The 26,846-nt window shown below is 39.2% G+C and overlaps 1 protein-coding gene across 1 annotated transcript in view; it reads right to left on the bottom strand.

Annotated features, from left to right (window-relative positions):
• The window catches only part of Zfpm2 (zinc finger protein, FOG family member 2), a 427,444-nt gene that overhangs the window by 337,891 nt on the left and 62,707 nt on the right, over window positions 1–26,846 (bottom strand). The window contains exon 2 of the mRNA XM_005072625.4: window positions 4–162. Within this exon, the coding sequence (XP_005072682.1) occupies window positions 4–162 (159 nt within the window). The remainder of the gene's footprint in view (window positions 1–3; window positions 163–26,846) is intronic.

Raw genomic sequence — 26,846 nt, 5'->3', positions numbered from 1 at the left:
TACCTTTGTTACAAAAGAAGTCCACTTCTTCACAGCTCAGATTTTCTGGTCCAAAGTCGGTAGGGAAGCTTTCCTCCAGTGGAAAGTCCCCTTTGGCGATGCCTTCTGCCTCCTCTGATGGGCACTCTTCATCCTCATCCTCAATGGCATCTTCTAGCGGCCCTTGAAAGAGAATCATGGACACTGTACCGAAAACATCCAAGGAAGGGAGCGAAACACATACCCTTTAAGTGGGGTCATTTTGGTTACAGAGGTGAGGAAGGAGAACTTCCGTATGTGCTCCTGAAGGGACTCACACCACCTAAGAAACCGTAGGTCGGGGTTTATGGGAAGTAATTACGCTCAATGTATAATGAGTACATGTGTGGACGCTTAGAAAATTGGTGAAGTTTAAAGGTGCAAACAATGCCTTTGTTGAGAAGACAAAGAAAGCCAGAGGAGACGACACAAAGTGACCTGGGTCTCCATTCCTTCCCCCTTCTTCCCCAGTAGCAAGCCTTGAAGAGCAAACCTGTGCTTGTTATGTCCATTTGTTAGAACTTACCGTCTGGTAAAGGGACACCGGTGTCTCTTACACCGCTGAACAATTTTACCTGTGATTTTTAATAAAGATTCACAGTAACTGAATACATTTTAATTGAACTGAGATTTTAATAAAGCCTAGACTTTAAAAAAAAATCCATCTTAAGAGAGGATTGCAAGAAAAGATTTCATTCTATGCGTTAGAGGCCTGAAGAAAAAAATTACATATTTCTCTCCCTGGTGAAAGCATAACGCTACTCACAATTAATTGAATTTTTTTTCTAAAATGAAAAGTAGGTTCCTAATGAAAAAATTTAATTTGTATTTATGTGATACTTTTTACAGTAATAAAAATACAACTTCTTTGGGAAGAATGAGAGTGGGGTGCACTACATTAATGGACCTATTTTACTGAAAGAGAAGGCTGGGCTGCACTTAGTTGTGGAGAGGCTCTGAAGTGGATGGCATGGGAACACCACGCTGTTAAAGAAATAATGGAGCTGGCTCATTTTCCAGTAGAAGCCTGCATTTACCTCCAAAGAAGTAGTAGGGCGTTTTTATCTGCAGAGCAATAATCTATACTAATTGTCACTCTGTCTCTGGTCTTGACAGGACAAATACTTGCAGAATTAAGTTTTTGCCTCTCTGTGTCTCTTACTCCCCCCCCCCTCTCTCTCTCTCTCTCTCTCTCTCTCCTTTCCCCCTCTTTATCTCGGTCTGTCTATCTCTGTCTTTCAAAATGTAGCACAAAATTTTAGGATCAAAGCAAAATCTTATCATTTTAAAGGTTTCAATATTATCATTTTTATATCTATGAAGCCAGCATGCCTATATCCAGTAGTGAGTGTAAGACTATCATCCATGTGAGTTTGCTCAGGACTGAATTGACAAGACACATTTACATGGACAGAATTAATTATATGCATTTAAAGTAAGGAAAACCCAAGCAACACTTCTCCTTTAGAGATTGTTTTTCCTCTACAGAATTAATGTTTTCCTTATATAATTCAACAAGGAATGTTTATTTTTAATATTCCAGTAACTGTTACACTCCTTACACTTAAATTGAAGAATCAAAAATAAATAAATGCATAGACCTCATTATTAGTTTTTAATCTATTATTACCAATTTCAAGTCTAACATCTATAATTTTAGAACGGTTATGCCAAATAACAAAACCTGCAAGCCATATATAAAATGGCACCAAGATATCTCTCCTCCTCAGAAGCGCTTGCTACGTTTATTAATACATTAATGATTTATCTAATGAAGACACTAATGGATGATACTTCCTTATTATTATTTTCTAAAAATATTTAATTTAATGTGTGGTGAAAGGAAACACATAAAAAAAAATAGGTCTCATTTGTGTTTGACGTAGGAGTTCCAGAGCACTTTCTCACGTGGTCTATTGCGGGGCCAGTGTCCTCTCAGTTTTATTGTCAGGAAAGCAACGCGGCTGACAGAACTTTGTCAAGAACCACTAGGTGAAGCTCTTCATTTTCAGAGCACGGCATTTTGTACAACCTTTCTTTAACATCTGTGCCAACCAGGGTATGATCATTGTAAACGTTTTCTTTCAGAAACAAAACTCTAAAATGCAAGTAACTCGTGAACAAGGAAATGTTAATAAGTGGTTAGTCTATACTCCCCAGTTATTTTTCATAGGCACTTAACGAGTTCGCTTTACAACGATGTGACTTGCTCTTCCGACAGCGAGGAGTCAACAAGGTATATGATCCCCCTTCCATAAAAATTAGGATACCAACCCTAAAATAAAACATCTGATTGCTCATATTCATTTTTATATAATCCATACTGGATCAATTGGCAAAATAACTTATTTAATCAGTTACAACAGAAACGGCATTATGTAGTCCTTTTGGGAGCGATATTTTTCTTTGAAAATATATACTTTGAATTTTGGTTACAGAAATAACATCCAATCATGTAATAAATATTTGAATAGTTCATATATAAAATATGAAAGGCATAAAATCCTTCATACCTAGAGAACATACACACGTATTATTAAAATAAAATTAACAATATATGCTTTCTTTTTAAAATTGAAACAGATGTGATAAAATTTTTGCAAGATCTTTTATTTAAGATAATGTTACTGAATAATTAAAACACAGAATAGCAAATTGGCTCCAGTCATATATTAAATTAAATTTTGAGAGCTGTATTAAAATCTTGCTCTTGTGATCCCATGAAAGAAAAGCAAACCTTGTAACCCTGATTTATACTTAGGAAGCCTGAAACTCAGCTAACGTAATGATCTTAAGTAGGCGCACAGATTTGAAATGTACATTTCACTTTTATTTCTAGGTTCACGAAAAACTTACAATTGACAAATCTATTGCATATCTAAGAGTTAAAAATATGTTTTAGGTATCTCTTTGTGAGCCCAAGCATGTAACCAAGAAGGAGCACTTACGTTCAAAACCTAAACATGGCAAAGGCTTTGAGAGACCATTTGTTGGAAAGGTGAGAGAACTCAGTGCCGTTATTTAGAACAAGACGCAGGAGGACGGTTAAAAAGTCAATCGGCATTCCTTCCAAAGTAAATTCAGATTTCTATGATGTGCTGTACTCTCAAATGTGACATTACTAGCCACTTCTTTAACCATCCATTCTGGGGCTGAGGAAAAAGGGTTTTCCTAAAATGCATATATTTATGTCTTGAGATGGGATCTAACTCTCCTCTCGGCTCTAGTTTGTTAACAGAAAACATCACAGACAATTGGCTGGCATAACTAACATTCTAAGAGGGTAAGTAAGAGTTCCTTAAAGCCCCAGTATAATTAATAGCACCAATGAAGGAAGGAATAGAGAGACCTCCTGGGTATGGATTAGTGGGCACAGAGTCCACTTCAGGAAAATCACCACATGTAATTTGACACAAATAATATCTCCTCAGAAAAGGCTCACAACCAAGCTCCATGTGCCCTCATGGAGAAAATTACTTCTGATTGGGACCACTTGGCAGGCAAGTGTGAGGCAGTCTGAATTCCAGCTCTTCAGTTGTGTCTGATTTCCAGATAGCCAAACTCTCTTGCCCAGAATTAATAGTCTTGGTGTTTATAAACAACGTCTACCTGATTTTCAAACACCGAAAATTAGCTGTATATCCTGAAACTATGATTACAGCGGCACTTAACTAAAGGTAAAATCTACGCTCTCCATTGTCTCGAAAAATAAATGAACAGGTCTGGGTGAAAAGGACTCTTGGGGGAGGGCCTAGACCCTGCCCTGGATGAAATGACAGACTCTGGAGAGCCACCAATGGAGGGCCTCACCCTTTCTTGGGGATCGGAGTGGAGACTGGGTAGGGGACTGGGGGCCTGGTGGGGAGGGATGGGAGAGGGAGCTGGGATTGACATGTGAAACAAACTTGTTTCTAACTTAAATTTTAAAAAAAGGGGTGAAGGAAAACAAAAAGAAAAGTGTTTGTTCCATTTTTTGGACAGAGGAAGAATTGTGTACCCAGGGCCCATCTGAATTGGTCACGGCTACTTTTGTGTTCCACAAATAATAATAATAATAATAATAATAATAATAATAATAATAATAATAATAATAAAGGAAGGGCCGGGAGATTCAGAAGATTCACAGAACTCGATGGTGCCCAACAGCTCAGTGCCTCAGCTAAATGGCAAAGCTCAGTCTAGTGTGGGTCTGTCCTGGCATTTGTCACATGGTGATGACTTGAATCACCTGAAGTTGTACACGTGAGATGCTAAAGATTAAGTTATTCTGTCCTATACCCTGGTGGCATAATCACTGAGTGACATGTAAAATAACATATATGGCTATGAAGCATTTATGAGAGAGTTAACCCCCCGGGGTGAAGGAATTTTTGAGAAATGGTCACTACACTTTCAAGGGGCTAAAGAAAACTCTCCCAAACTCCATAGCAACTGAAGTAGAGCTAGAAGCAGACAAAGAAAATTTGAGGGTAATCTATAAATGATGTGCAAAATGCAGAAAGAAAATTAAAATTAGCAAGCGTATAAGGAGTTGTAAGAAAGCATTGATCAGCAAATAAATATCAAAATCAAACTCATGTGTCTTTATATACACTATTTTGCTTTGTAACTTTCTACCTTGTCTGCCTATTATAAACAGGAAAACCCTTCCCTAAATGTCAGAATGTCTCTATTTAGATGACTCAAAGTGATTCAGAGTGTGGGGCACCAACAAAAGAAATTCAGTTCTATGGAAATTAGCATACAATGTCATGGATGGAGAAAGGGGAGAATTGTCAAATTCTACGGTTTGAATGCAATAACCCTATACGAAATCTTTCCCCTTGAATGGCCATTGGCATTAATCTATTATGTATTGTTGTGGTTTGACTTTTGCATGCATTTTGATTGAAAAGAAAAGCACTGTCAAAGGAAAACTATAGAGACCATTCGATCTCTCCCACACATTAATATTCTAAGCATTCTACAGGCTACACAAGGCTAGCCACCTAGTAAAATGAGATTGCTTCCAAATACTGGGCAGCCTTGATTACAAATGACAGGTGGGAAGGAAGTCATATTAGAATATTATCATTCCCAATAATTACAATAATCCATCACAGTGTGCTCACAAATTCTGGCCATTGAGTTTCTCCCTTAAAACACACACACACAAATATTCCAAGACCTTTTCATTCCAGTGGTTTTTTTGTTTTTGTTTTTGTTTGTTTGTTTGATGTAGGCTGCTTTTTGCTCTTTCCACTAGTATCAGATAGACAGTTAAAACTTGAAACTTCATCACAAACTTTGTTAGTTGTGCACACACAGAAGGAGGTAACCAGACTAATGGAATTTTTCAAAAATGTTAACAAATTAAGGTGAGGCTCTGTTCAAACCGTTTACTTCTGTGCCATGCCCCTTTCAAAATTCCTTTGTAACAGGTGCGTTCAGTAAGGGAGTAAGATGTGTAAACATGTATGCACAAGCAAAGCATGCATACGTACACATGAATACACACAGCCACACACATGCACACACACATATACAGGCTCACACACACATACCCACACACATGACACACAGGAATATCCATAAGGACTTCCAAAAATCACAATGTAAATCACATATACCCTACCTGAATTGTCACATTACAATTGAACAACATTTGCCTGGTGATGTTACTTTTCCAAATTTATAAGCATATAAAAACAAAAGGTATAAATTCAGATTGACATTTAAGCCATAAAGACACAAGAATGTTGAAACTCTACATACTTCCCTTAATACACGGGAGCAGATATTGGGCAGCAATTTTGCATTTTAAACTAACTTACATTTTTCTCTACATAGGGAAATGAACCACTGTATTGATATTAGTTGTTTTGCTATCTAACTACCTATATCTTACCTTGAGATTCTTTGTTAATTCCAGGGTAAAATTCATAATACACAAAATATAAAGCCCTCTTAATGGGAAAGAGTAGTATGTAGGATAACTTAGTCATACAGTTAGATGATGGAGCAAAAAGGCCTTCGAATATAAAAAGTTGAATCTCTGAAAAATGTGCCCCTCTTTTTAAAGCAGGTACTTTGTGGCTCTCAGTAGTTCATCTCAGAGTGTTCAGCTGTAATATTCAGACATTCTCACGAATCGCCATTAACCTGTGGGCACATTGCAGAGGGCTCCCCAGTTGGTTCCTATTACATTTGTCTCAAACATTTCCCACAGAGTCATTTAATGAGAAGGACGGGGAGAGAGGAATGCTCTTTGGACAGTGCATATCCATCCTAACTCATGTAATTGAGCTTAACAGCAAGAATAAACCCTTATTTCTGTAGTCTTAAAAAAACACAGTGCTTTGGGAGGACAGGCTGTTTCTGCCGTCACCCACACCCAACAATAGTGGCATCGGGGGATCTGGTGGGAAAGAGAAAGTTTTATTAATTTTTCTCCTTATCTCCCAGAAGAATGTTGATTTTTTCCCCTCCCATTTACATTTGTTGCCTGCAGGTAGCAGACTGGAGAATCATATAGTTGAAATTCTTCTTTTTTCATTAATTTCTTTCCATGTGTTATTTCTTATATATAATTGATTTGGGGTTTTGCTCAGAGCTGTACATCTCCTTAAAAAATATATCTGTACCAGCTGCTGCCATTCAATGAAAAAACTTAAAGGAAATTACCCGAGTTTTGTTAAGTTTATTAACAATGAGATCTGTGGATATTTAAATAGAGTTTTGAAAATGTAAATGCACAAAAGACATTAGAGAATTTCTCATGGAACTTTCCAGTTGACCACATAGTACTCTTAAATGAAGGGGGAAAGGGGCCAGTTCTTATTTAAATGGTTTCTTTGTTGGGAAAGTGTCCTTTTTATCTTAAATAAAATGGAGTAACATCTTCCTATGAATCCTGTGCTTATTTTCTATAAGAAGATGATATTAGCAATTTTATATCTAAACCCCAAAACAACTCAACATGTCATGTCCTTGAAATGTCTGCTTCTGGAACATGAAGCTAACTGAATAACAGTAACAAATGATTTTTTTCTTAGAACATACCCAAACTTTGCACACGGCATTCATCTTGTAGAGTCAACTGATATTCCAAGGGAAACAGTTACAGAAGAAATACAGACCACATCTGAACTAGAGTCCTTAATGACTAATTTACTCGCGGGAAGTAACTCAGGCAGCAAGAAAATTCACTTTATTAGTAAACACCTTGTGCACTGACCCAGCAAGTTATGACAGGAATGGGAATGAAATTCAAGTATTTTATAATCAGGCCTTGGTCTAGAGCTCCATAAAGCTATCCCCAATTTATAGAAGATGGTAAATGTGAAAAATATGACACTTTATTTTTACTGAAATGATCAGTCCCCTCCCTTCTATGCATTTCAAGACCCTTGGTGATCCCTAAGCCATGGTAAGAATCAAGCCTCATATGTATATCAACCCTCATATATATAGTTTATCCTAACCTACACACCTATGTTAAACTTTACATAGTTAACTTTGTAAACACTATACACAAATAAAATAAGCTGCATAAGATATTATAACAATAAATAAGCTTGGTTTCATGGCATGTTGTTATTTCAACACTTGAAAGGTGGATAGGGAATTCAAGGTTAGCCTGGACTTTTAAACAACCTCATTAAAAAAAATAACAGCCAGGCAGTGGTGGCGCACACCTTTAATCCCAGCACTCAGGAGACAGAGTCAGGCGGATCTCTGTGAGTTCGAGGCCAGCCTGGTCTACAGAGTGAGTTCCAGGACAGCCTCCAAAGCAATACAGGGAAACCCTGTCTTGAACAAACAAAAAACAATTAAAAATATGATAATTATAGTAACATACTATAACAAAGTTATTGCTTTGGGGGATTTGGTGTTTCTAGGGTCTTTTTCTGTTTATCTTGTGTGGCATGTGTGTTGGTATGTCTGAGGTGTGTGTGTGTGTGTGTGTGTGTGTGTGTGTGTGTGTGTGTGTGTGTGTGTGTGTGTTCCTGGGGATGGATGGAACCAAGGGTCTCAAACCTGCTTAGTAAGTACCGTACCTCTGAGCTATATCCCATTCTAGAAGCGTTCATTTAAAATGTACAGTCCCACCATGATAATAAGTACAAAATACAGAAGGTATTGCACACAGCCCAGTTCTCTTCACAGGACTCCCTGACATTACTCAACACTCGCGATCCATTTCGCTAACAATATTTAGGGTGCCACAAATGGCAAGTATTATGTTAGGCCCTGGGATCACAGCAAGGTACAAAACGAGAGGACCGTGCCATAAAGGGAGTGAATAGCTTCCATTCAAAAGACAAATATGTGCAGGTAACGTTATGTGTCTGAATAGAACAGAACAAAGCTCTCCATTGCAGCGTGCAGAGGGAGAAGGAGGTTCTTATATAACATTCTGAATTATGTGAGCCTGAGCATCTCCTTATCTTCCCTCGGATAGTTCTACACTACCCACATTTTCAACCCGAGGCAGCGGGTTTGGAGCTCTGCATTGTGTCTGCGTGCCTCGAACACTCATTCGGCTAATGATTCCTCAGTTGGATTTAATTGTAATACAATTGAAAAGCAAATTGTGAAGTGATAGCTCTGGAGATGTAGAAAGGAGAATAAATGCCTCACATTAGATTGTTCACAGCACACTCACATATGCATAAGTCTAGGGACATATTTCATTATTGTTATTTATAATCTTGGAGTTAATTGCCATAAACGACAGGATGCAATCCACTGTCCTTTTCTTGTTTGTCCTCTCACAGCCTGACAGACTTGCTGGCGTATGTGAACTCAGGATTGAAGGGGCTTTTTTAAGTCCCATGAAACTTCAGATATTATCATGACATGGAATACACCGCAATAGATTTTTAACATTTACAGGGAAGAGGATGAAAGTATTAGATAATCCCACAAAACCTTTCGTACATATGTGCCCTATGAATATTTACACCTGGATTAATCAAAAGTTGAAATTTTACAAACCTCTAAAAGAAAGCTCATAGATATATTCTCTAGGAGTTTCAAGACAGCAGTAAAATACATCTCCTATTCCTTTATAACAAGCAAAAGGCCACAAAACAAATGTGTTTATGAAAAACGTACCAGTGGGTAACGCCCTGTATGATTTTACCACAAAGCTAAACAAGCAAAAGTAAAAGTAAGTTTTAAAAATAATTTTGTAGCTGGGCGGTGGTGGCGCACGCCTTTAATCCCAGCACTCGGGAGGCAGAGGCAGGCGGATTTCTGTGAGTTCGAGGCTGGGCTGGGCCGACAGCCTCGAAAATAATACAGAGAAACCCTGTCTTGTAAAAACCAAAAAAAAAAAAAAAACATTTCTGTAAGTAAAGACAAATGGGGACAATGTAGGCATCGCAGTCTCTGACACCAGACTAAAGTTATATCCTCTTTCTCAGTAGAGTAAATCAATTATAATATACATGTTCATGTTGATTTTTTAGCATAAATGACAAAATATGGCTAAAAAGGGATTGTAAACAAGGAGCATTGGTTATCAACTTCATTAAACACTTTATTGTGCCGTGCCAACATCAATTAGGGATGGCCTTTAAAAAGATAAGCCCAAAATCATACTAAGCATACTATACAGAGAGAGAAGGTTATATTTAGGTGTGTGTGTGTGTGTGTGTGTGTATGTGTGTGTGTGTGTGTGTGATAGTAACTAAAGAAAAAGGTCATAAATTTGAAAGAAGGAAAGCAGGTTCATCACAGCTGTTGATGGGAGGAGGAAGGGGGTAGCGATGTAATTATAATCAAAAAATATTATACAAAAGTTCTATCGTACTTTTATCTCTTGGGAAGCAATACGGGTGTGTTTAGGACACCAAAAGAGAAAAACACCAATTCATTGCATAGAGTTTGAGGAAGAACAGAGCTGGAGAAAAAAAATCCAATGCTAATACATGCATCAAGAATATGATATACACCGGGCGGCAGTGGTCCATGCCTTTAATCCCAACACTCGGGAGGTAGAGGCAGGCGTATCTCTGTGAGTTCGAGGCCGGGCTGGACCGACAGCCTCCAAGACAATACAGAGAAACCCTGTCTCGTAAAACCAAAAATGAAAAAAAAAAAAAGAATATGATATACAATCAATATATAACTGTTGTTCTTCTTAATTCTTTGTTTTGCTTCTTGATAAATAAAATTTGAATGTAACCTACTTCTCACCTTTTCATAACACCTCTTCTGGCCTGGCCTTGGTCAAGCAGTTCTTTACCTGTGTAATTAGCTAATAGTGAATAAATTATTAATATGTGCTAGAAATGATGCGTGAGGTTTGGCTGAATATGTAACTGACTCATAAGCCTTGGTTCTCCAAGTGCAGGCAGCACACCAGCAGCATCAGAATCTTCTACAAACTTGCCAGAGTTTCAAACTTATTGTCAAACTCCACCCCTTGTCCCCTGGTCCCAGAACCTTCAAGAGTGTGACCACCAATCTGTTTTAATCGGCCATAGGGTAACCATGATGAATGTGCAAATTTGAGAACCGTGCTGGAATACAAAGGCTACCCAGGAGTTATTACACAACAACAAAGATTGTATTATCAATATTGTTTGTAATAAGCAATATAATAACTTAGTTTGAGACAGGCTCCTGCTTCAGCCTCAGCCAGACACTTTGACCACGGCAGCTCAGAACCTAACTCTAAGACCTCTCTCCAGCAGAGCTACTCAACTCTGATGCAGTTGATGCCTGGAAAATATTCATTGACTTTCATGCATCATTCACTTACTACAGAGGCCAGTTAAGTGTCCAAATAGCATCTGATGAACTAATTCTGGGATAGCATAGAATAGTCTGCAGCCACTTCAGGCTCACCCCTCCTGTGATTTCTCCACCTCCTTCAGGAGCACTGGAGAATGTAAAGAACAAAATATGATGTCATTTCAGAGAGGGATCCTCTACCACTTCCCAACTCCTCTCACACGTCTGGATCTGGGGTGAAAACTCAGAGGACAATAGCAGCATCTCCAACATTACACTGTGTTGCCTGGGTCTCTTATAGAGTAAGAGCTTCTTAAAGCCAAATGCACTCTCAGCCTCCTGCTTTGTCAGCCTAGCATTTTGGAAGATGTGAGGAGTCTTCTGCCCTGACAGGCAGAGCCTACCAGTCAATAAAAGAGGACCTGGTCAGCAAGGAGTCCTGGGCAAATCATACTTACTTCTCGATGTTCAGCATCCATCACGTCAAGCCCTTATCGTAATCAGAGTGCTGCACGAACCAAGATAGGCTGGTGGGATTTTGGAGCTTGGGGTCATAGCCAGCTTGCACTAGAATCCCACACAAGCAGCTCACCAAACTGCATGTTGTAGCACTATCACCCTGGACCAGAAATTCAAGGTCAGGGCAAAGACAGAACTAGGCTCCATTCTTCACAAGTGGGATGGTTTCCTAAGTCTGGAAAGCTGCCCATTTAGCTCCATTTGCATTTGACACAGAAAATAATGATGGATATTCTCTCTAAACCTGTACTGTCCTACACAAAGAGAGAGTCAGGGCAGGGCAGGGATCTCCCTCACATAAAACAAAGCATTGCTACAGATCCCACGTACTGGCTGAAGCAGAAATGTTTTAAGTCTCCGCTGACTTCCACAGGTTTAAGTGTTATTTTCCAAATTTCTTTCCTGGTGAATTGCTTTCATCATTGGAGTACTACAAAAATAAATAAAACCATCACTGGACCTCCGATGGAAAGAGCTTACCCAAGGTACCGGAGGCTGTGCCAGTGAAGGTAAAATAATAATAATAATAATAAACAATTACACATGTTCAATCTGTTTGTTCTAATTGTAACATGCCATGGGACATGATGGGGAAGTCCTGTGCATATGTCAATAAAGCACTGTTGGCCAATAGGGAAGCAAGATAAGTGGGACTAGGAGTTGAGGAGGATTCTGGGAAAGAGAGACACAGACAGACATCATGTAGCCACCATAGAAGTAAGAGGTCCAGACCCTTTTCTCTGGTAAGAGAAATACTTAGATTAACAATTACGGATTAAATACTTAAGTCAGAGATAGCCAGTAAGAAACCAAGCAAACGGTCAACAGCTTTATAATTAATAGAGCATCCTGTGTGTTCATTTGGGACTGATGCAGCTCTCGAACCAGGCTGGCAGGAAAGCTGCACTCTACAGGGACACACATCAGTGGGACACTTGAGGACAAAGCACTGTATGCTGTCATTAACGGTTGTAAAGTTACCTGGACTCGGTACGTGAGAACATCTCAAGGGGCTCAGAAAGCACTTGTCCATAAAACCTATCACAGAGCGAGGTTTACTTTATGACAGTACATTAAAGGGTGTCTCAAGATACCAGGCACTTGGAGAAGCTGTATTTTCAAGAGGAGCCCTGCTCTCTGGAGACCTGGGAGGGCAGGGAGAGTATAGGGACAACCAAATCATCCACCCATACCATCCAGGGGATGCCACTTGGAGGAAGCATCTAAGGGCTCTCTTAAAGAAAGAAAGTATCCCTGCCTTTGCAACAAAGCCTACAGCAGAGGGAAAGCCAGCATCTTTACAGGCAGGAGTTATAGGGTGAGTCACAGGTGGCGAGCTCCCATAAATGAACACTCCTCTGGTGGCTCCAGGCATGCCAGTGTTTGTGTCGTAAACCCTGTTCAGCTTCCCTGCAACACTTTCTGACTAGAGCATACATTTGACATCATGTGTGGAAGGAAAACTGGGCATCATAGTTAAACAGAGTCATTTTCTCTTCCAGTCTGTGGGAGTAACAGTGTGTTTACAATGTTCTACTGAAGGCGGTAAGTTGCCTAGTTCCTATTTCCAGGATTTCATAACATCTACTTGAAGAAGACTAGGAAAGTTCTCATTAGCAGCTACCCCAAACTCAATCACCTTTTCTCAAATAAGCCAAAGAAATCACAGAGCTTCCTCAAGGCAGAACACTCCAGAATATTAGATTCATCGGGCGTTAATATATGCCATATTAGCAACGGGGACTCTGTGCCCCAAGGGCACTTAACTCATGTTGTTCTTAACATGCTTTCTAAGCCTTGGGAATAGATGAACTCCTAAACTGAATTAACATAGAATTAACATTTTCCTGTTTTGAAGTAAGGGGGTGCTGCTAACAGGAGTTGCTGTGTTTTCAGGTTGCTTTAGTTTGGCTTTAGCTATTGGTTCTCATGTTGTTTTTACTACCTAGAGCCATAGTGATGCAAGCTCCACAAAGCCAAATGTGTTGGTGTTCCCAAAGTGTTGCTAATCTCTTCCTAGCTCACATAGTATTTTCCTGTCTTTGTCTGGAAAGTCATTCCTTCAGCCCTGACTCTTTGGCTTTCATATTCTTAAGGTGTTTTACTCTTGGTTTTTTAACCTTGTAAGTAAGCAAACCCTATTTACAAGTGCAAAAGCAAAAATAAACTTGTGGTTGCCATTCATCATTAGCTAAAACTTGCAATGTGATGCCCTCTCCAGATGTGAGCATGTGCTTGCTCACTGCAAAAATGTTTGCCTTGCATCCCCCAGCACCACACTGCCCTACATCATCCCCCCCCATCCCCTGCTCCAGCCTTTGGCCTTGGAGTCAGTCTGATCAACTAGCAAGGGACTATGGGAAATGTTTATGGATGTCCTTACAGGGACCTAGGGGTGGACCTACTACTGGCTCCAGGTTTATTTCTAGCCTTCTACTAATGACATCAACTTTAGTGTACATTAAGTTCATGCTGAAGGAAGGTCTGATGTAAATGTGGTCTTCTAAGACCCGCTCCCAAGCTTAAGCATTTCTGTGACAGCAACCAGGAGTGAGGACTTTGCCGTATGTTCCTGGTTATTCTAGTACAGGCAACACGACAGGACACAGAGAACCGTCGTCTGAACCTGTTTGGATGGAGGATGAAGCAGACTGAGTTCTCCAACACTGAGAAGAGCCAGGTAAAAGTCGCCACTATCACCTTGCAAATTCTCAAGGTCACTTTGTTCCTTTAGATTTTAATCTCTCTTTGTGAAGAACACCCTGCCTTATACTGAAGGAGGTTATGCATGCACTGATTTAAAAAAATAGGACTCATTTCTTGTCTAACATCATTTTCTCTGAGGTTGAGCTTCGGGTCCAGAACAGACACATAGTCTCAGTGTGGCCTTGACTTCATACGCTGAACTTCAGAATTTTGTGTGCACCATGTGGAGAAGCTCATGGGGAAATGGTGTGGGAATTCTTCTCCCCCAGCTCTTTGGAGTTCTTTGGGACACAAACAAAGCAGCACAAAATTTAGATTGTGGAAAACACTACCTAAGTGGTCTGGTAGTTGCTTGGGTTTTTATTTTAGTTTTCACAATGGGAGACCAACTAGAGTAAGTTCAAGTGAGGGCTTCAGGAGACAGAGGGGGTGACGTACCCTATCTTCTTATGAGTGCTGGTGAGGTTAGGACTCTCAGTGTTCTCAATAAATCTACCTAGACTCCATATAGCAACTGGAACTCTCAGAAATACTTTGAGAGAATCAGTACGTAAAACTGAAATGAAGTGAAATACATATTTGCAACCAAGCTGTGTGGAAGGATTACAAAACAAAGAGAGAGGATCATGCAACCCAGTGATTAGATATGGTTTGCTTACATTTAGTACAACTCACAGGGAGCAGAGTAGTACAAAGTTTGGGAAAATGACTTGAATAATATGAAAGTGAAAACTCAGGTTCATATTATATTGTGTTAAAGTTCTATAAAGCCATCTTTCCTATGGAATAACATTTTGTGTATCCAGGATCACTGAGGAATAGACTAAATAACTGAATAAGGTGCCAATCACTAACTCAACCGTTAAAATTAAGAATTAGAACAAAAAGGAGAAAACTGAATAATGAACTTTCTAACCTTCTGTAGCTAACAAAATATAGGACTGAGCTGGGCGTTGGTGGCGCACGCCTTTAATCCCAGCACTCGGGAGGCAGAGGCAGGCGGATCTCTGTGAGTTCGAGGCCAGGCTGGACTGACAGCCTCCAAAACAGAGAAACCCTGTCTCGTAAAACCAAAAAAAAATATATATATATAGGACTATCTGGGTCCAGGCAAGATGGGATAGCATATCAGTAACTCCAGCATTCCTGAGGCATTTAAGAAGCATACAGACTCTAGACCTGCCCTGAATATACTACAGTGAGACTCTGACTGAACAGAACAAAACCTATTTTCTGTAATAGAGAAGTGCACTTCTGGAACGTCATTTGAGTGAGTGATGACACAGATCTATTCCTTTCAATGCCCGTGAACAGGCTGAAGCAACACTACTTCCCTGGAAACAAGAGGAAGTCTGGCAGGAGCCTGCCCAACCTTCTGTAGATTTGATCACTACCTTAGCTTCTGCTGTTTGAGGTAGACTCTAGGCCTACAGCCAAGTCCGCATTTACTAATACTTACAAAAGCCAGCTAACATGAATAACTTTCTCGAGATTGCAATTGTGGTCTCTGCAAAGCCGAGGAGGAGATCACAGGCTTTTACTGAGAAGGGAGACGCAGTCAGCATTGTCTGTCTACCAGGAGCATCCTAGACAAGGGACCCTGCAATCCCAGGACTTTGCTTTCCCTGTCTCAGACAGGAGGTACCAGCAGCCAGGAGACATCAGGGAGAGAGAAAGAGACCCTGCAGTCCGCAAATGCATTGCCAACAGCATGACAGATGTCTATGGCATTTCAGTATGTTAAAAAAAATACATTCTATGACTACCCAGTGGCTTAAAGTTTAGAAACGAAGGGTAAGTTAGAACACAGTACAAACCATGTCCCTTGCCCTTCTCTCTTCAGAATATTCATTTTATAAAATATAGCAATACTTAAAAACATCAGATGCTGAGGTTTTTTTAAAAGATTCTTAAAGGTATTTTTTAAGTAGGCTAAGAATGTAATATGAAAAGGACATGATAAAAATGACAACAACCAAGTAAAAGTGCAACAATAAACATCATTTTATTAGGGGGAGGAAGCTGATGATGCAGAGAAATTGAATTAGTGAGGTTGATGACAAACTGCGGGAACGGGCGTGAAATGCAGAGAATGACAAAACATTAAGAGTCAGGTGGGAAGAGACAGGGAGGCCAGTGGGACAGCTGCAAGCTATCAGTAACAGACTAACCCAAATCTAAGTAAACTAAGCCAGTGAGAAGTTAGCATTATGTACACTGCAACACATGTCATGTGTGTATATACTATATAGGTACATATACACATATATGCATATACACACATATATATATGTATATGCATATATATGTATATATTTATCCATATCCCTATATTTTAGACGACCGAAAGCCACCAAATCAATACTAAGCTTACTTTTGCTTTACTTTCAAACTGTAAGAATATGGGTATTTTTGTGTGCCATTAAGCCTGTCTTTCTGTTCCCCAAACTCCCCACACACATGACTACAAAGAAAACTAAAAGCGAAAGGTACAGTAATATAGAAATAGACTATTACGTGCAGTTAACTGTGAAATGTGTTTGTGATGTTGACTGAAACATACTGGGAAACCGTAAGATGCCATTTCCCCACAGGATCAAAAGACATTCTGCCAACATCAAAGATAGCATGATTAGCCATCTTGGGAGCACAACTTTGCTCACAGAGTACTTTTCAGGGAGCACCGAAACTTGCTAAACACAAAAAAGGAAATCTGAAAGTCAGGTCTAAATGCTACTAGTTTTAAAGTAACAGAATATTGAACAAAAACTACAAGGGAATAAATCCATTTCAACATGGTTAATAAAGATGAATTAGATTAACAGCACGGATAACTTGGGATGAAAATTAACCCCTCTACCTATTTTTTCCCTTACAGGGAAATGGTGGGCACTAGGCACGGTGGTACATGCCGGAAATGACAGTACTAAACAGGAAGAGGAAGGACAATTAAGAGGCCAGGGTCATCATGGACTGGAGGGCTAGCACAAGTGTGAGCACCTAAGTTCAACTCTCAAAACCCAAGTCAAAGACGCCAGCCTGGCCAGTTGGTGGTGCGCACACCTTTAGTCCCGGTCCTCTGGAGGCAGAGGCAGGCTGCATCTCTGTGAGTCTGAGGCTTGCCTGGTCTACATGTGAGCATGTGAGTCCCAGGACAGCCAAGGCTACAGAGTGAACCCGAGACAAAGGGAGACACAGAGACGAAGAGAGAAGAGGGCCGGGTGCATGTATGATACACGTGCAGGCCCAGCATATACACACACACGCGCGCACACACACACACGTACACACACACAGATGCAAGCACACACACGTGCAAGCACACACATGCAAGTACACGTGCAAGCACACACATGCAAGTACACGCGCACACACGCATGCACACACGCACACGCATGCATGCACACATGTGCAAGAACACACGCACACACACATGTAAGCACACATATGCACAAAATCAAAATTTTAAAATCAAATTTAAGGCTGAACATTTGAAAAACAAAAAAGAATACAGCTTTGAGAAGACAAATAATGAAAGCTTAAAATTGAAATAAAAGAGCAAACTAATCTTTCATAAGATAAATATTTTAAATGATATAGCTCAACCAAAAGGAAAAATAATATCAGTTTCAAATAATAACTTTACTTTTGCTTCAAGCAAAACACTAGGATTATTACATACTCATGCACACACATACACACACTAATGCACTCATACACATGTACACACATGAACACACAATCACACTTACACACTCAGACACAGGCACACAGGTGCACACACACAAGCATAGCACTAACACAGGAGCATATGCACACATGCGTGTATGCACACACACTCATGCATTCACATACATGCACACAGAAAAATGTGCACATACACACATGAACACATACACACATGCATGCACCCACAGGAGCACATTAAAAATCAGAGCTTCTGTGAGACTAAAAGGAGATGCTATGTTTGCATGTTCACATAAAATACTTTTTCAGAAGTAGAAAGTAAATATCATAGGGATTTCAGATAATTTGCAGAGTGAGTGTGTTGTGTTTTCTGACTGTAAAGTTCCTTGAAGGATTTTTAGGGATCTGGGAAAAGTGAGCTCTCCAGAGAGAACTCTGTGATGGGAGATGTCTGAAACTCTGTTCTGCATGGCAGGGTGGCCAAACCTGTGAGGCTATTATGACAATTGAAACAAGCCTAATGAGATGAAAAACAGAATTGCAATTGTACTTAATTTTAATTAATTTAAATTTAAATATTCATTTGTGACTGGTAAACTACCAGGTTGCAATAAATCTGCATAGCATCCCAGATTCTCAGGATAATAGTTTTAAATAAAATTATGGTCTGAGTGATATCTATAGGAAGTTCACATGTCCCAGAAATGATAAAATCATAACAGTAGACACAGCTGGTACTACATGATAGGACATTAAGCAGTAGAACTCAACGAACAATAAAGAAACTTCCTAAGAGGGAAGGCTTAATTAACTTAGGAAGTTGAAATAATCAGTTAGCAATTTAGGAAGAAAAATCAATTCAGGGTCTTATCTCAAGCATTATTTAAAAAAATAAATTTTGGATTGTCTCTCAGGAATTAACACAAAAGTAAACATGCGAAGCAAAGGGGGCGATTAGTCAAGCTTGTGGGTAGGAATTGATATTCAAACATAACAAAAGAAATGCAGAGCAGTAAACAGACACGAAACAACAGAGAATATGAATAATAAATGATCAAAAGCCTAAATATTGGTGATTTCTATGCAACAAAATATCAAAGGCAAAACACTAAACACACGTCAAACAACTGATCCGAGTGTAATCTGTTATATCACTGTGTCATACAGGTGTCTCCATTGTAGCTTGTTGTGCATACTACACACGAGAAATTGAAGAAGTGAGGTTACACATTTGGGGAACAGCAATAGAACCATTACATGAACAGTGTTCTCCTATCCAACAGGGAGATATCCTGGAGGAGGACTGGTGTGTTTGTTTGTTTGTTTTATTGTGTTTTGTCTCTCTTCTCCCACTCACACATCAAATTTACCACCAACTCCCTCAAGTACCCAGTTGTGACATCACCAAATTGACTCCCTTCTACTCCCCCTCCCTCTGAGTGCCTAGTACAAGGCACTCTGGTTCTCACCCAAAGAGAATACTACCTTACTCATCTCAACTAGCTCTCCCAGCCAAGCTCTACTTGATATCTCTTTAATTAATTATTATTAATTTCATTAATTTTTTTTGTAAATCTACAAAAAGTGAAAAATGTTCTTATACAATAAAAAGCTTTTAGGAAAAATAAATGGAATGTTTTAATATATTTATATAGAGATCCAGGAAACCTGTTTATTATTATGTGTTAGCAAATGCCAGCTGTTCATTCACTATGGCTCTACCAGTATTATCTTACTAACTTTAATGGGTCATGTTATTTTCTGGTACCCTTTTTTACTTATCTGTAAAATCATAATGACAATAATCTTTGGGGCAGGCTTTTTATTGCTCCTTTTATGTTTGAGGATTGTATAGATAATGGAAAGACAGTAGTCATGTTTAAGATAAAACGGTGTTCTAGCTTGCTCCTCTGTTGCTTCAATAAAACAGTGGTCAAAAGGAAGTTAACAGAACAAAGGGTTCATTTGGCTTACAGGTCACAGTCCACCATCAAGTGGAGTCAGGGAAGTAGCTCAAGGTACCTGGAGGAAAGGACAGTATGGAGGGATGGAGCACTGTTTCCAAGGCCTACATCCTGCCTAGGGATGGTGTCGCCCATGGTGGGCTAGACCTCTACATCAATGAGAAATCAATACCCACAATGACGTGCCTGTAGACACATATGGTAGAGGCGTTCCTCATTAAAGTTTCCCTCTTCCAGGTATGTCTAGGCTTGCATTCAGGTAATAAGAACAATGACAAATGAGTTAGTAAGCAATGTTTCTATAACAATATTCAATAGACAACAGTGAAAAAATACTAACAGTTGATTCACCTATCCAACACAGAATGCTAGTCATGAAACATAATAAGTAGGACAATTTCACTATATCTCTCAAAGGCTTCACAAGTGGTCAAATCAGTCATTAATTCAACTTCACAGATTTCCTCTTCCAGGAAATACTTGAGGAAGACAGGTCTGTGCTGTCCAAAGTTTATCAGAGCATTTGCTCTCAGAGAGATTGGAGAAACCATTTAAATGCTATCACTTGTTTCAAAACCTGTAAACCCTAGTCTTTAGTGCAAGGAACTCTTTGAGAAAGTGTTTTAGAAGAAAGCCAATGACAGGAATGTTCAAAACATAGTAAATACAGAAAAACACACTATCCTCACATAGTTATCACTGTTTTACCATTAAAAAACATAAAGAACCATGTTTGCTAAACCTGAGGCCAATTACTCTAGCTAAATGAAAGACCTACTTACTGCAGTTCATGGGCATCTTAAGCACATGGATGTTGTAGCCTATATTTTTGCTGTGTTAGGCTTCATTTTCTCTTCTAGTTGTTAAATTTGAAGAGACAGAAAAATGCAGAATTTGTTCTGTGTCTATTTCTGGCTTTCTCATTTGTCATGTGTCCCCTATGCTTGACCTGCGAGGATGTGATGTGCCTGGTTGCCCTTCTTGTCGTGTCTCCGAGTTGTGCTGGTGAACAAAACCACTTGGCTTGTCCCTGGAAGAGGAATTCCCTCTCGCTTTCTCTTCTGTGATGCTGACTTCAGCAGCAGACATCATGTAGTCAAGAGTAGGAAACGGAACTACCCCTTCCGTGAGAAAAGGGAATTCCTAAGCTCACAGCTGATAGAAGTCACAGGTGTGGGTGTCGGAGTGCCACAGCAAACTATGGAAAGGTAATGAAATGTGACATCTGAGGAAATCCTAGCTCAGGAGGACTTGAACTGCACTGACAGAAGGCAGGATGTTTCACAGAAGAGTAAAACTCCTGCAGTAGCATTGCCCAACACCAGCGTTTTGAAAGGCAGCTTGAGACATGGAAGAACAACTACAAAAATCAAGTACAAAGTCATGTGATCGCAGTATAAAGTCATGTGATCACATACTGTACCTTTAGAATTGATAGCAATGATGAACAAACATCCTAAAAACCAGGTAAAAAAAAAAAAAAAGACTTTTGCCAGTGGTCAATATAAGTACTGTGGTACAAATGTTTGCTCTTAAAGGGATAGTTATTTTATTTTTAGTATCCAAAGATTACTTCACAAATAAACTCATGTTAGTTAAAGGACATCGTTTACAGTGAATCCAATGAGTAGGCCTCTCCTCCCTGTTAACAGACTTGCAACTTAGACACTTATCTTTCCAGTGACATCAATAGTTAGGATTGACGAGTGCTACTTAAGGTGGCGTTTACAGATAGAAGCTATGATACAAAGAAGTAGAACAATGCTTAGAGGGGGAAAGGTCATAAAATTACAAAAATAGAGTGGATATGTTAAATGCTGGTCTGAGTAATTGGTGAGCATAGCACGCTTGTTCACAGTATAACTCAAAACAAAAAAATATTAGGCAAAGGTATTTCTTAAGTTGTAAATGGCTAACAACAAAATTTACATCTAAACATAACTGCACTTGAAAAATCACGTCATTATACTATTTCTGGCAATTATGAAAGATGAACAATAATACTAAAACAAATTATGTTAGGCAGGACGCAAGGACACTTCCTGTGTCATATGAAGATGCTCAACACTATACAGTCACTGAAACTCAATGATTAGGTGATGTGAGTTTTATTTTCTAGGTAGACAACATTTATTTGTTAGACCACTAAAGCAGGTTCTAATGTTACTGAATTTTGTCAGAATAAACCCTATAGTCCTTGAAAGGCAGCACAGGAGAAGAAAACGGATTCACAGTGACTGAAGATGTTTGCGTCCTCCCTGCATCAACAAATTAAGAGTCTGTTCCTGACATCTGACCTGATATACACCACTTACTTCCTTTACCTAAGAAGGCTCTTATTTCCATGGCAATGTTTTTGCCTTCAAAGAGCCTTAATTTGTTCTTCCTCCCCACACTCAGAAAAGCAACCTGGAAATCTCCCTGAAGAAATGTGTTAGTAAGGGACCTGACTCTCCCCACTTCAAGGACTCAGACTGAATAGGTACAGTGTTCACTCCCACCCGGCCAGAGAATGAAGGGTACTTATACTCCACCAACTGTAAAACAGGGACATTCTTGTCAAGCTGCCTAGAAACACTCCTCAATAAACACAACCTAGTAAGTACTCCAGTAGCCCAGGCTTGCACACACCCAGATCTATGAAGAACCATAGGCACACAGCAGTGCTCTGCTCCCCTGTTCCGTTCTCTCTTTCTGTTTTCATATCAGGGTCTCGCATTCCTTACACACAATAGTTCTGAGAAACATAGGTAAGTGTGACCCAAGAAGCCATAATAAGATGAAGAAACATGGCGCATTAGGACAATGGGAAAATATCAAAAATTTATATCAGCAGTGGCAATGTAACTGTGAGAATCATTAGCTTCAATACTTGAAGGTATGAAGCTTAAAAATCAACGAGACACTTCAAAACCTGAATTGCAGCAGCTTTAATGAGAGGTTACTCCTGAGTTTAAACCTTAGCTGTTTCCCTGATGAGCTCTCTGACTTTTGTCTGCCTCAGAAATCTTGAGTGCCCATACCTCATCTGTAAAACCAGGGTGACAGCCCCCAGTCCTCTCAATTATGTGTGCTCCCATACGTAACGAATTTAGGTGAGGGCTGGTGCGGTATTACTATGCAAAGTTTGTCAGTGCATTATATCTGAAATCATCATAGGGTACTTAGGATAGATGCTAACCAGAAACCCATGGTGGGAAAGGGTAAAAAGAAGACAGATCAATATGGGGGAGGCATACTTATTTGATGATGTCTCGAAATAAAACTCTACATACCCAAAAGGAGGAAATGACCCCACTTGAAGTCTCCCTGAAATTCCAGAGCCTTTAAACATTGCTCACCGGGTGGTGAGTGAGGTACCACATCTTCTGTGGTTAAAGGGGATTTAAATAAAACGTTTATCCTGACATCTCTAGGGTTAGTGTTTAAATACTCTAAGAATTAAATTATCCATTCTTTACAAGAATATAAGGAAAGGGTTCCTAATTGCAGAAGATACGTGGTTACACTAAAGATAAACCTTTGTTCCACAAAAAAACAAAAACAAAAATAAACTTCCGTTTCAGATAAAAAGAAGGCTCCCCGGTCTCTTTAGGAAACGCTCAGAGAAAGTGCAAAATGGCAGGGAGCACAAACATACTGAGCACTGACAGACCAGACCAGCTGCTGCAGAGGAAGGATTCAGCTGAACCCTGGGGACATCTTTTCCACAAACTCTTGCTTCTGTGTCATGGAGATATGTAAGGACAGCAGTAGCCTGGACCAGACCCAGTGGAAACAAACTGAAGATGTCTTCCCTTCCCGAGTGCTTGTTGACTTATGATTTCTACTGAATTACAAAGCTCTAATCATAGGCACTACCCAGAGGCCACAGAAGGAAAAGGACTAGAAAAGAGTTTAACACATACAAGTCCACAAAGCTCAAAGATCCTGTAGACTCGCAAAAAAACAGGGGTGCCTTGTTTCAGGACTCCCAACACTGCTTCATGAGGACAAAGTGGTTTGAAAATGTTGAAGGCATGAAAAACACTACTCAAAATTCAAATCATGTGATGCCGCACCCTTTAATTTATTTTATTGCCTCAAGGGTGGAAAAGGCATGTTCTCTAACTGTCTGGAGACGAGAGGCTTGCCAAGCTAATGCTAATGGGATTTCCGTGGCCAGAACCCACACTCGAAGACATTCGTGCATACTTCAGCATGGGATTTACCTGCTTCTGCAAAGGAGCACAGGAACGCAAAGGAGCACAGGAACGTTCTTCTATGGAAAAGGCAGTGCCTGACTCTTTTGACATATGGTACCTACTAGACCTTACAAGAATTTAAAACATCTGGATTGCATCCTGGACAGTGGTCAATGCAGAACTTTCAACACAGTTTTGAAATTCCATTTCCACGTACTACTAGGAATTACAAAAACCAAGCAGCAAACAAACAAATGAACAAAAAAAACCCTGAAATGACAGAAAGGTGACATATTTCCAGATTTATTGTGTACGTCAATAAGGAGGCACACTATGCAAAACACCTTCCCTTAAACAAAATGTCTTCCAGGAGATGTGCTCCTTTTTGTTGTTGCTGTCATTTTGTTTTGTTTTCATTTGTTTGTTTTGTGAGGAACAACGAGTAGAAACCCATTCTCTTATCTTTCACCATTTGACTCTTCAGCTCATGTTAGATGAAGACATAGTCACGTCTATTACTAATGCCCAATTCTAAGGCTTCAAAGAGAACATGGATTTTAGTATTAAAACCTACTATCTGATACTGCAAAATAACAAACACTGCAAAAGGAAGACTAGATATTTATTTACAAACCTCACTTATAGAATGAAGTTCAAAAGGGTGAAGCAACTAACATGTAGTATTTCTATTTTTCATTTGTATTTTTGTTTTGCAGATAATTTTGTTGGGGAAATTCAAATACAGTCTCCCTGATCAAAATTATGATTAATCATATGCGTAGGTCTTCATTGATATTTTTTCTCTACCAGTCTGTATACGATATATTATTGAATATACCACAATGCTAAAAATAACATATTACTATTTAATAGGTATAGAATTTTTTGAATGTTAATATGTTCTAGCAGGAGACTAGACAAAGAAATACTATATTTTACAAGTTGTGTTCTACAATCAGGCATATAAATAGTATTTATGATATAATGCAGGTACAATGCAATTATTTCCCAGTAAGTCATTTGAAAACTATAATTACTTTGACTAATTTACTGGTGGTAGTTGTACGCCATTTTTGTAATTGAAAGAGTAAATTTAAAATAAATAGATAAAAGCAACTGACTTCAATTCCATTTTGTTAACCTTCCTGTCTATGGGAAAAGGTAAACTTTGAAGAGTAAAGATTGGGTTGGCTTCAAAGCTGGGCTCTCTCAGGCAAAATATGTTAATTTAATAATGTTATACATACCCAAATACACAGACTCTCCACTCTCCTTTTCAAGTGACTTAAAAGTTGGCCTATATCCAGGTTTTACATAAAATTTCATAAAACTCCAGTTTAGAAATAAAAGTACATATGCTAATAATGTTAAAAGTTTGAAGGCGATAGGCAAACATTAATTATAGAAGAAATGTACAAAAATATTTAAATGCACATCATTGTTTTCAAAAGGACATGCTTTCTTATACAACAGGCTGTAAAATTCACCTCTGATAATTAGGAACATTGAGCTATGGTAAGCCTGTTTTTATTTTATTGGGGTTCTATGTCCCCACCCTGTAAACATTTGATTTATTTTTATGTGGCGTGTTTTGCCCTGCAGCAACATTATTACATTTTAGAATCACAAGAATCTCATTCATATGAAGCACTGAGCTTCAGTAGGAGATTCTGAAAATTCTTCTAAGTCTCGAATGTGCATTCCTGCACCTCTAGCCTGCACTTACGGGACATATTCTATCCCTGTCTCCAACGTCTGTGCATCCAAATTTAGCTCATTATCTTCTCTTCTCATTCCCACCCCATTCTACATTTCATCATATGTGTACAATCTAGTATCAGTTTCAAGTTGATAGCAATTTAGACTAGAATTTAAACATCAGCGTTAAGGCTGGGAATGAAGTTCAGGAGCAGTGTTGGCCTTCTATGTTCTAAGAACCTTCAGCTCTACAGACAAAATAAAAGCTAGCTTCAGTTTATCCTTGTAATAATTCATTGGACCAACCTTTAGTTGGTCATTGACCAATGAGTTTTAGCAGCCACAGAAACAGAGTACTTCTTGGCATCCTGTCACTGTGTTAATTTACAGAAAGCCTTGTCTTTTATTACAATAGTCATCTTTCTGGTTTTCCCCATTCTCCACTTATCAATCTGTGATGTCTCTCTGTGAGGCTCTATCTTTTGCAAATCTTCTCAAGCCTGGCCTTCCCCTGGTGGCCTGCTACCACTGAAATATCAATACAGTCCTATACAGTGAAAGATTTCAATGTGAAATCTGGGCTCCGGGTTCTAGTCCCATCGCAAGGAGACACGATTGACTAAGAGTCTTCTGGTCATTTTAGACTTGCCACTCTAATTCTTTCGCTGTTTTCATTTGCACTGCCTGCTTCTTCCAATAACATCTCTTTGTTAAGTAGACCAGACAGAAGGGCTACACCACCTAGGACCTTTTCTTCAACCCATGCCCTGTTGTTAATTTGCTGAAGTTCAAAATCTCTAGCCATCCAAATGACTTATCATCTGTTTAGGTGAATGAATGTTTACTGACATGTAAACTATTTAAGAGAGTATGTATTTGCATCAGGGCTGCGGTTGCCACTCTGCTTTGTAGAAACTGAGGCATGTAAAAGGTAGGTAATTTGCCCAAGGTCACAGAGAAGTAAGTAACAGACCTTAAGAGGCAATTAGCCACTCACCTCTCTGCTCCCCTGTGTCAGTGTTTCTTTTCATCAGAGCCCTCAGTTTAAGAACAGAAAGGAGAGAACAGTACGTATATTGTGCTTTTCTTCACAGCTTATCCCCTCTGCCAATGAAAGGAGAACATTCTTGCTTTAAAGTAATCATTGTAGCCCTTTTGCTGAGCAAGGAAGATCTAAGAGTGGTTTATTTTGGAAAGGAAGAAAATAATATTTGCATGTATTTACAATGTAGCTTTCTCAGAAGGCATTTAAGGTGTTTCTCTAAGATATGTACATTACTGACAGATAAAGTAAATTAAAATAGGTAAGATATCAAGGGAACAGAAAGGTGGGACAGAACAGAAC

The sequence above is a fragment of the Mesocricetus auratus genome, unplaced genomic scaffold (assembly GCF_017639785.1).
Source record: "Mesocricetus auratus isolate SY011 unplaced genomic scaffold, BCM_Maur_2.0 Super-Scaffold_100023, whole genome shotgun sequence".
NCBI lineage: Eukaryota > Metazoa > Chordata > Mammalia > Rodentia > Cricetidae > Mesocricetus > Mesocricetus auratus.
The sequence above is the reverse complement of the archived record's forward strand: the minus strand, read 5'-3'. Positions and strand labels throughout refer to the sequence as shown.